Genomic DNA, 10,707 nt, shown 5'->3' with positions numbered 1-10,707 from the left:
GACTGGAGGGGGCGGAGTGCGCTGTGATTGGCCGTCACGAGACAGTGGGGAGGGCGAATAACGGGGGGCCACAAAATGGAGCCGCGCAGTGCGCCGCTACTTACATAACGTGACCTCTCACCCCGCCGAGCCGGCGGGGTGGGGCGCGGCGGCGCGATCGACCGGCCGTGCGGCCAATCCGCAGCTGGCGCCCGGGGCGCCCCGCCAATAGACTGCCGGCGCCGCGGCGGGGGGGGTGGGAGTTGTGGGGCGGGGCGGCAGGGTCGGGGCGCGCGCGCGGGGTCGGTCCCGCCGCCCGCCGTGAGGGGGAGCGGAATCTCCCGCCATTTTTCAACCGTCCCTCCCGGGCCCCGTCGGGTCCCACCATGGCGCCGCTACTCGGTCGCAAGCCGTTCCCGCTAGCTAAGCCATTGCCGCCGGGGGAGCCGGGCGAGCGGTTCGTCATCCCCCACACGCAGGAGGCCTTCCGCACCCGCGAGTATCCGCCACACCGGGGCGCGGGGGGGACGGGGCGGGTCCCGGGGCGGTGGCGCCGAACAAAGCGGTGGTGGGGCCGCGCGGGGAGCGGGACCGTGAGGGCAGCGCGGCGGGGTCGTTGTTCCACGGGGAGTTCCGGATCGTGTTCAAGGCGGGCGGGGGAAGCAGGACGGCAGCTCCGCGGGGCTGGAGCGGGCGGGGAGCAGAGCTAACGGGGACCGGGGACCGTCAAAGCGGGCTGTGAGAGCAGTTCACGTACTCCTGGAGCGGCTGCGGACATTGGAGTCCCACGGGCCAGGAGCACACTGGAACCGGAGGCTTCCGTATCTCTTCTTGGGCTGCTTTTGCATAAAACCTTTTTTTTTTTTTTTTTTTCCCCCTCCCTGTCCTCCCTGCGTGACAGCCCTTGGTCGCAGGAAGTGGCCGTGGGCCAGGCAGGTGGCTGACAGAGCTGCGCGACAGCAGAGCCACTGTCGAGGTCTGCAGCAGGGCTGAAGGGGGAGGACTTCGGCGCTGTAATCTGCAGACTTGCTGCTTCAGAAGGCTGGCTTGGTGTTTGTGTTATAAAAATCAGGATCTGAGTTGAGAACTAAGGAAGGGCTGTAAGTGAGAGAGAATGCATGGATACAGAAAGAAGCTGTTGGCACTGTGGAAGACAAAGGGGCTTCAGGACTTACACAGCCCCTGTGTTGAAGAGTGTCTTGTTTCTGTAGTGAGCAGAAGAGGCAGAGGAAGCCCCTAGGAAGGATTAGGTAGCTTTTGAAGAGGAGATGCATCTCTGGAGTGCAGGTAGGCATTGTTAATGCATTCAGCCCACTAAAACAAGATTAGGCAGAGTGTTGGAGACTTTCTTTTTAGCTGTGTTTCAAATTAAAGCATTCAGTCTGTGACACCAGCCTGCACTTATGGTGTGTGCAAACTGAAAGTAGCTCAGTCATCCACCTGACCAGGCAGTTCTTTCTCCTTCCCTGTAAGGAGTGATCAGTGATCAAAAAGACAAGAGTTTAGGCCTAAATGCTACTTCTATAAAAGAAGATGTGTCTTTAAGGGTCATCTGTCTTGTCAAGAACAGCACAAGGGAGTTCTGGGGCTCCTGAGAGCATAATTTTGTTGGGTGGATCTTGTGAGTAGGTGGAGGACATGTTTCTGCAAACCTTTGGGTGGTATTAAAATTAAGGGGAAAAAAAGATAGTTTCTCATCCTGAGAGGGGAGGGTGTTAGCTCTAGGATCAGAAGGAAAGAAGAAACCAAGGCAAGTGCTAAGGTTCTGGAGAGATGCTCTTGGAGGAAGTACTTCATGGGGTGCTGTGGGAGGCAGCCTAGCATGTTCTAGAAAGTTCATCTTGGCAGACAGACATGAGGCTAAAAAGAGAAACCAAGCAATGCTGGGTTTCTGCTTTGCTTTGTTGACTGTTTAAAATATATGCTAAGCCAAGAGTGGAACAGAAAATTTCAAATGAGCCAGATGTTACCCAAGGAAGACTTGGAGGGTTTTTTTCATCACTTCTATTTATCTTAGGTAGTGTTGAAGAGGAGTGGCTCTGGAAGATGGGAAGGACCTACTGAGAATGTACCAGGAGGTATCTGAGTGTTCACCCAGTGTTACTTATGACAAGACTTGACAGAATATATTCTGAATTGTTTTCTATCTTGGAAAATTATTGATCAGCTCTTCCCCTAAAGACTGTGTAAGTTTTTGTACTGCACAGGTACAAGTGAGGCATTTGAAAGTTAGCAAATGTTCTTAAAGCTTTTTTTTGTTGTTAGGACTTGCAGCTGCTGCAGATTGGGTTGCACAGAAAAATTGCAACTGTGGTGGTGTGCATGAGGAGAGACATCTGCCCTTTGGGTATATGTTGTGGAAGTGTTAGGCAGCAGTGGGAGTGGAATAAGCTGGTCAGCAGAGCTCAGGTGTTTATTTAGCCTCTTTTTTCCTTTGTAGCTTTATGTGGATTCCTTTCACTGCCAAATCCTGCAAAAACCTTCTCAGAGAAATCCTGCTATGTAGAGCCCTTTGCATCCTGGCAAAGCCTTGGGCCCTGCTAATTATGTAGGTGTGGGGATAGCAGAGCACAGGGCAGCCAGGGATAGACTCATCCCTGCCAGGAGCTCAGTGGGGTCTGCTCTGAGCTACCTGAAGTGTCAGGAAAATGCTTCACATGTGTAGTGTCCTGTCACCAGTGCAGTGGGTGCTGAGCATTTGCAGTCTCCCAAGTACCCAGTGTGTACCCTGGTGAAGTCAGCTCAGCTGTGGGCATGTGGGTCTGCTGTAGCATAGTTTGGAAAACTGCTACTGGATTAGGAGAGATGCTGGGTTCAGAGAGCTCAGCCAGCCTGGGCTGTTCCAGCCAAAGCTTTCCCTCAGCTTCCAGTGCATGGTTTTGGGAAGCTGTATTGTCTTCTCTTTGGATAAAAGCCTGCTGTCTTTCTTTAGTTAATACTTCTGTATGGTATCAGCGCAGGGAAGAAGAGAGGTTGGGCCACATTTGGCAGGTTAATGGCTGCTGCTCACATCCTCACAAGTGATACTGGCCAGACAAACTCTGCCTGGAAGGTGGCAGCACCAAGGCACTGTTGCGTCACACTCTCCAATTGCAGAAGAACTTTGCCACACATCCAGGGAGTAGGACCTTGTAAATGTACCCACCTTTCTGGGAAGTTTACCTTCCTGGCTAATACAAGTACAAGCAATTCAAGGAGAGTAAAACCTTTTTAGAGTTGGTATTGGTGCTCTCCCAGAAATTACAAACTGAGGAAGAAGTAAACTTTTAATTCCCTCAGGAGTTGTTTTGTGCAGCGGCTAGCTTGGTTAATTTTAAACATCGTTCTTTAAAAGGGTCCCTTTTTTCTGCTGTAATTTTGTTTGTACTTTAATTTTGCTACCTTTCAGCATTGGGTGATCTGCAGTGGGATGCAAGCAGATGCGATGCATTAACAGCTACACGGTGGGTAGGTAGTCAGCTATTTCATTATTTAATATACATGTTATTCATAGAGTTTTGGGCAATGCTCACAAGTAGCTTGTGTCCAGGGTTTTTTTGTTTATTCCTGTGTTGTGAATTTTTGGCAATGGAGGCTCCAGCTGTGTAGAGAGATGGGTTGGTTATGGCGTACCAGGGGCATGATGACTTGCAGTCCTGGAGCAGACCTGCTGAACAATCTGAAATTTCTTGGCTTTGTTTCCAGTTCAAGTGAAGACGACAAACAGCATATATGTAGTGGGAAGTTTGAGCTATCGTAAACTTTGCAGAAACATCCTCCTGTATTTTGGCTTTGTGCTGGCCCCAGGAATTCAAAGCAGGACCTGACCTGGAGGTCTTGGTAGAGCACAAAGGCAGGGTCAGCACTGTGGGACAAGTCTGGAGCCCTGGGTAAGAAGTGTGTCCAGGGTCAGTGTTAGATGAGCTGACCAGCTGGAGATGGAATTAAGTTGTATGGAAAAGGCAGATCTGAGCTGAACAGGGAATGGCCGTATCTGTCACTTCTAAATTCCAGGATGGTATGGGAAATGTGAGTCCTGAAATGATGAGGTTAAGCGTATTCTCATAGGGGTGTACAAGGAGGGGAACATTTGTAGGGAAAAGCCTCTTGGATCTCCCTAGTGATATGAAATTATGTTAGTGGGAAAAAAAATTGTCATTCAGTTATTCCACAGATACACAGGAGACCAAGGGGAGAATGCAGAGGGATTGCTGGATGAAGCTGGAGATGACTGCTGCTCCTGCATTTAGTCCACTGTTTGCTGTGAGGATTTGATTTGGTTTTAATGCTGTTCTTTGTGGGAAAGGCACAGGAATAATTAATATTATAGTTGCAACTTAGTCATTATTAAAGTGATTAATTGAATTATTGAATCATAGAATCTCAGAATGATTTGGGTTGGAAGGGATCTTAAAGCTCATGTTGTTCCACTCCCTGCTGTGGGCAGGGACACCTTTCACTAGACCAGGTTGGCTCCAAGACCTATCCAGCCTCACCCCAGGGATGAGGCAGCCATGGCTACTCTGGGCAACCTGTGCCAGTCCCAAGTTGCTGAAAATTCAAAGAGGATTCCTGGTTTCTTGTTTGATTATTTATTTTTTTTTCTCCCCTCTGCCACAACAGTTATTGTCAGGGATTTAGCAGCAATCGATGCCGTACTTCCTGCTTGTGCCTGTGACATCCATTGTGCTGTTTTCCAATGTATCAGACTGGAAAAGCTGAAAAGTAAGCTAGCAATGCTGTGAAACCTTCAGCCACCTGCGTTCCCCTTGTGCAGTGCAGCTGAGCTATTGGTGGTGTGCAACCTTCTGTGCCAGGGTGAGCAGGACAGGCATTTTGGCCTCTGAAGGCACCAACACTGGATTTAGCAGCATCCTCATGGTAGTCACAGGGTCAGACTGCACTGAGGCTCTCCTTAGCCTTTGTATGTTCCAGTCGTAAGAGTTTAATTAAATTTTACTGTTTTGTGCTGTGGTGATTGTGCTTTCCACTGCATAAATCCTGTTTTCCTGAGCTGCCATTCGTACAGAGAGTACGAAGCACGTTTAGAGCGATACAGCGAGCGGATCTGGACGTGCAAGAGCACAGGAAGCAGCCAGCTGACACACAAAGAGGCTTGGGAAGAGGAACAGGAGGTTGCTGAGCTGTAAGTACCAGTGGAGACGTGGGTTTGTGCCTGTCTTTAGATGTTGGGGCATGAGAGTGGGCTTGGGAATGTGTCTGGTTAATTTGTGAGGTGAGGTAAGGAGCTCCTAAGGAGATCTTGGGATTCTGGAGTTGAAAGCAAGTTAAGTCCAAATTTTACACCGTCACTAATGCAGTTGGGTAATTTATTTTTTTAGTGCTGTATCTTGGTGTTACTTCAGCATGTAGTTACTTCAGCAAATAGTTCAGCGTATGGCACTTGACATATTTTAAAGCCCTTGGAGTATTGGGAATATTTTAGAGGGAAAAATAACGAATCTTGAACAAACTAAAGTCAAAATAGAATAAAAAGAGTCTGTTGAAGTGTTTGAGATCAGTCAGGTCTACGCCTGTAATTATTTTCCCCAGATCTGCATTAGAGTTGATGCACTAAATTAAAAAAAAAGTTTTCGTGAGATTTTGGGGAATCTGTTCCACTTAAAGTAACAAGAGTCCTTGCTCTGTGCAGATTGTGTTCTTCTGGGCTGCTGTGGCCCTGACTTCCTCCTCTAGCCCACAGGAATCCTTGGATGAGATCCAGCGTGGCCCTTGTCATAGAAGTGAATTTTCTGTAAAGGTTCAAGTCCTTGTCTCAACCAGCACATACAATTTACTGTGTGATTACCAAATCGTGGGAATTATGCCAAATAAGTGAGATATTTCTCCATTCTCTCAACTGATGACTTGGACTTCTGTGACTTTTTTTTTCCCCTGGACCAGGATGTGGAGAGGGTCAGTGGTACCACCTAAGAGGTGGAATTTTATGCTGATTCTCTTCATATTTCTGATCCATTGGCAAAGAGTTCACAGCCTTTTCCTAAGGAGAATTTTGCCATAATTTGTGGTTAGTAACAACCTTAAAGTCAACAAATAAGAAACCCATTTGCTAATAGTCCTAATTTCTTTGTGGGGTGACGCCTTAAGGCTTTACTGCCTGGTGTTCTTGTTTGAGAGGGCAGGGCAGTGCAGAGGCAGCTCCATGGACTTAAAATCCTGAGTCAAAACCCAGTGGTGTACTACTACTTTCTTTTGGTTATCCATGTTGGATTGATTGGCCACTTCTGGAAACATTAAGAAATGTAAATGAAATAGAAACGGGAGGTATCTCAAATTTCTCAATAACAAATTTAGCTATTGTCTCTCTAGTATTGGGGTGGGGCAGGCAGGAAGATTCTGTGAAATGAGATTTTGGTCTTGTCACTTTGAAACGGGGTGAAAAGCTTCCCAGATAGTTCATCTGCTTTAATGCCTGACACTAAGCTGGATAAAAAAGTTCATTTAGACACGTTGCTAAAGGGATAAATTTGCTAATGGCAGTTGTAGCACAGCACATATAGCTGAGGGTTCTCAGCCACAGATCCTGGAGTCTAGGAAGCTGAAAGTACTTTGGAGAAATGGAGTATTTTGTTCTTCCTTATGGTAACTTGAAATGGACTTTACTTTTTAGCCAGGAGGCTTTATGCAGCATATTCCTTAGTGCCTCTGTCAACTACCTGAGGTCAGCTTTCAGAAGGGAAGGAAGGGAAGTAAATTTGTCACAGTCCTTTATTTTCTTTGAATGGAATGATTTGAAGATCATGATGTGGTGAAACACACAAGATATTTTTCTTTAGCAAGATAATTTGACTGTGTAAACCTGCTCCTGTCTTTACTGCACTGGCAGCCTGTTGGGGGAGAAGGAAATGCTAAATCTTTATCAGAATTGTGGTGTTATTGGAAACAAACATTTTAAAGTAACAACCCCCAGGATAATTGCATCATCTTGATCTATATGTAATGTCTAATGGAGAAGCAGTAATAACCATCATGAAAGGGTTCACACTCAGTGCTACTCTTCCTGAGTGTTTACAGTATTCCTTCTGGGAAGGACTGGGACAATTGGGATTTTCAGGCCAGCTAATGGCCAGGGGAGTGCTGGGGGAAGGGAGGGGAGCAGAAAGCCCTTGGATGTTTGCATGGTAATGGGGCATCTGCCTCAAACACTGTCCCGGCTATTAACAGGAATTCCTGAAATTCGGAAATGGGAGAGTACTTTGCATTTGGGCTTTTATTCCCTTAATAACGAAAACTACTTCTGTGCTTGCTAAGCTTAAAGGAGGAGTTCCCTATCTGGTATGAGAAACTGGTCCTGGAAATAGTACACCACAACACTGTGTCATTGGAAAAGTTGGTGGATGCAGCTTGGTTGGAGATCATGACCAAATTCGCAGTGGGAGAAGAATGTGATTTTGAGGTAAGGATATGTTTTCCATTTTATCCTGTGCTTCTGCATAGGGCTAATTCCAGGTGGCTAAGGGCAGGAGATGGGAAGAATATGTTAGCCACTCAAGTTATTAGGAGGATGTGAAAATACTTTCTCTATAGAATCCCAGTGACAGCACCTGGTTTTGGATGGAAAATGGTTCTCTGCCATACTTTTGGTGGAAGGTGTCCTTGTCCATGGCAGGGATTTGGAACTGGATTATATGTAAGGGTCCTCCAACTCAAACCATTCCAGAATTCTGGAATAATAGCAAGAGAAAAAGGACCGATATGTGTGTGTGGGGGGGAAACAGATAAAATTGTTACACTGCTTAAATATGTGATCTGTTTATATATAAATACATGCTTTAATTAGAGGAAATTAAAAAATTATCATCTGTCATAATCTTTTCACCTGATACATTGCCAGAAGGAGCAGTAGTCTGGAACAAATGGAGCTTGAAGTCAAAAGCTTAAAAATCTCTAATAAGGCTCTGAAGATTTGAAAATTCCTTCTGAAACTGGGAATGTTGATGAAAACTCAAACTTCTTGAAAATGTGGAGGAGTTAGTGTTGTGTGTGAGCAATGTTTAGGACATAGTCTCTAAAACTGGGGTTGCTGAGAGCACACTTGCACCTTGTGCACACACTGTGTCCTTAGGCTGAGGAAGCAGCCTTGGAAAATGCTGTGGGTTGGGAGTTTTGCTTCTAGGTTATCTTAGCCGGTATTTTCCCCTTCCTCATAGAGTTAAAGTCTGTTAGCTCGCCTGTCTTGTTCAGGTTCACTCTTCGTCAATATTTCTGTGCAGGTTGGTAAGGAGAAAACGTTGCCTGTAAAAGTTGTGAAAATACATCCCCTGGAGAAAGTTGACGAAGAAGCCTCGGAAAAGAAATCTGACGGAGCCTGTGATTCTCCATCCAGCGACAAGGAGAACTCCAGCCAGGCAGCCCAGGACAACCAGAAGGAAGCTATGCTGAAGGAGGATGACAACAGGAGGGATAGTATGAGTAAGTAGAGAGACGGCATGGCAGTCTGTAGCACCTGACAGTGAGTGTTGGAGTTTATGTACACCTTGGTGCTGGGTTGTGAGTGTTTAAACAGTGTTACATGGCAAAAATCCAGAAGTTGTCTTTGTTAGTGGTGAATTTTTGGGGCCTCAGTGCTGTTGACTTTCAGCTGTTCTTGCCTGATTTAAAGCAGAAAATGTGCTATCATTCTAAGGTGTAATACCAAAAGCAATGCACAAAATTTATAACTTCTAAAACATAACAAATGTATTTTTAAAAAAATGAGGGGAACAGCAAAGGTTCATTCAGAGTTACAGAGTTCTGCTGCGATGTTCATCCTCAGAGGAAACCTCCCTAATTCTAAAGTGTGTTTTTTTAGAGTTAGAGAAAAGCTCTAATTCTCTTTGTCCCTGGTTGTTACAAAAACTAAGTGGGTTTTTTTTCATTTATAGTTTATTCTCTTTCCGATTTTCATATGTTAAGACAAAATAATTTTTTTTCCCTAAGAGCTCAAAATAAAGCATCCCTTGAAACCTTGTTCTTCTTGCATATGCTCTTCCTTGATACAGAGCTAGGTAGTGGTATCCAAAGCTTTTCTTGACTGTGGGGAAGTACTGTTGAAAGAAAAAAAGAAAACAAAAAAACAACCAAGCACATTAAGTTTGTCCTCTGCAAATTTTTAAAATGGAATTATAAGATTCTTTAAAACAGATTACAAAAAATGTTTTCAAACAAACCAACCCAAATTCCACAACTTTGTTTGAACCTGGAGAGCTTTATTTTAAAATCTCATAAATGAATAAACAATTAGTATTTGTAAATAGTGACTCCAGCATACAGAAAAGTGTGTGGAATCTCCTCTGATGTGGGGAAGAGGAAACTTTGAAAATAGCCCAGCCACCAAATAGCAGAGTCAAGAGTGAAAAAGAAGTTATACCAAGGTCTAGTCCTGAGCTTAAAAATAGTCAGCTCTTTCTGATGGGTACTGTTATGAGCTGTTCTGATTTCATTGCAGTGCTCTGTATAATCATAAAGAAAAAAAAAACCCATGTTTTAGAGACAATCTGGCCTTATACACATTATTTGAAACAGGTGTTGTGCTTGGAGAGGGGCTAATAATGCTTTATTTATTTATACATATATTTTTTATTGAGTAGTGGTTCTCTAGAGATGGTGCATAAGAGGCATGGGAAGTACCTTTTACTTCAAAAATGCTCAGTGATCAAATTTACAGCAGCAATTTTGGATCTGGGTGTTTAAAAAATATTTACCATGATCCTTTGTGCATTGGTGTGTGGTATTCCAGCAACTGTGGGCATGGCTGGTGCAGCACTCCAAGACCTGATACTGTAAGCATGAGGGTTCCTGCACTTGTTTCAGTCCCTGACTCAGTTGGTTCTGGCTTGTGTGTACTCACCTCTGTAAGGTGGGACTGTCCTTCCCTTTCTGGAAAAGATGAACCTTAACATTTTCCAACTCAAGATGCTGGCAGAGTCATAACCTAAGCAGTAAACACGCATTCTTTTAATTCTCCTTGTACATATGCTGTTACTAATAGGATATTTTACTGCTAGTAATTTTATATTCTGGGTTATAACAGAACATAGGCTCATGGTAGCATCATTGAAACAAATCGTTGCAGGGTGTGTTAATATAATTATGTAGCATTTCTTCCAGTTACAGGAGGGACTACAGAAGTAGGAAATGCTGAGTTGCATCCACAGAGGCTGGGGGTTCCCAGCCACACTGACCTGGATTTTTTCTCTCTAGTAATGTTCACGTGTGGCCATGTGATGTGGCTTGAAGTAATTTTCTAGAGTGAGTAACTGGAGGCGGTAACAAGCTCTGTATAACTGTGATGTAAGAACTGTGTGTGCCTGTACACACACGAGGGGGCAGAGCAAACCTTGGCAGCTGGTGAAACTTGCTGGTTTTGTTGGAAGAGAAATGGGACAGAGAAAGATAACTTCAGTCTCTCGGCTTAGGAGTCTGTACTCTCCTTCAGAAGCTAAAAATAAGGCTTTATACTGGCTTTGTTGCATCATTTGTGCAGTCTGAAGTGGCTTTATACTTTTAATTGCTTAGGGAATGAACTCTGGAAAATCTGCAGGAGCAAGGAAAGGCTAGATTGTCCTGAAAATTGATGGTGAACTGCTGAAGGCTGGTTCTGTAGCTTGGGCTGGACTTAGAACCTGTACTGCTCTGGAAAATCTGAAATAAAGTGAATACAGGAGACAACACAATATAGATGCTTTAGAAACACAGAATCAGCTGTATTGGAAGGGGCCTTAAAGATTCTCTCATTCCAACCCCCTT

General features: G+C 45.0%; 1 protein-coding gene across 1 annotated transcript in view; it reads left to right on the top strand.

Moving 5' to 3' along the window:
- The first annotated feature begins 256 nt into the window (after positions 1-256).
- The window catches only part of BAZ1B (bromodomain adjacent to zinc finger domain 1B), a 39,989-nt gene continuing 29,538 nt past the window's right edge, over positions 257-10,707 (top strand). The window contains exons 1-4 of the mRNA XM_005525900.3: positions 257-478; positions 4,988-5,104; positions 7,231-7,375; positions 8,193-8,391. Of these exons, the coding sequence (XP_005525957.1) occupies positions 366-478; positions 4,988-5,104; positions 7,231-7,375; positions 8,193-8,391 (574 nt within the window). The 5' untranslated portion in view covers positions 257-365. The remainder of the gene's footprint in view (positions 479-4,987; positions 5,105-7,230; positions 7,376-8,192; positions 8,392-10,707) is intronic.

The sequence above is a fragment of the Pseudopodoces humilis genome, chromosome 23 (assembly GCF_049639895.1).
Source record: "Pseudopodoces humilis isolate 2021_Gansu_Grassland_sample_001 chromosome 23, ASM4963989v1, whole genome shotgun sequence".
NCBI lineage: Eukaryota > Metazoa > Chordata > Aves > Passeriformes > Paridae > Pseudopodoces > Pseudopodoces humilis.
The sequence above is the reverse complement of the archived record's forward strand: the minus strand, read 5'-3'. Positions and strand labels throughout refer to the sequence as shown.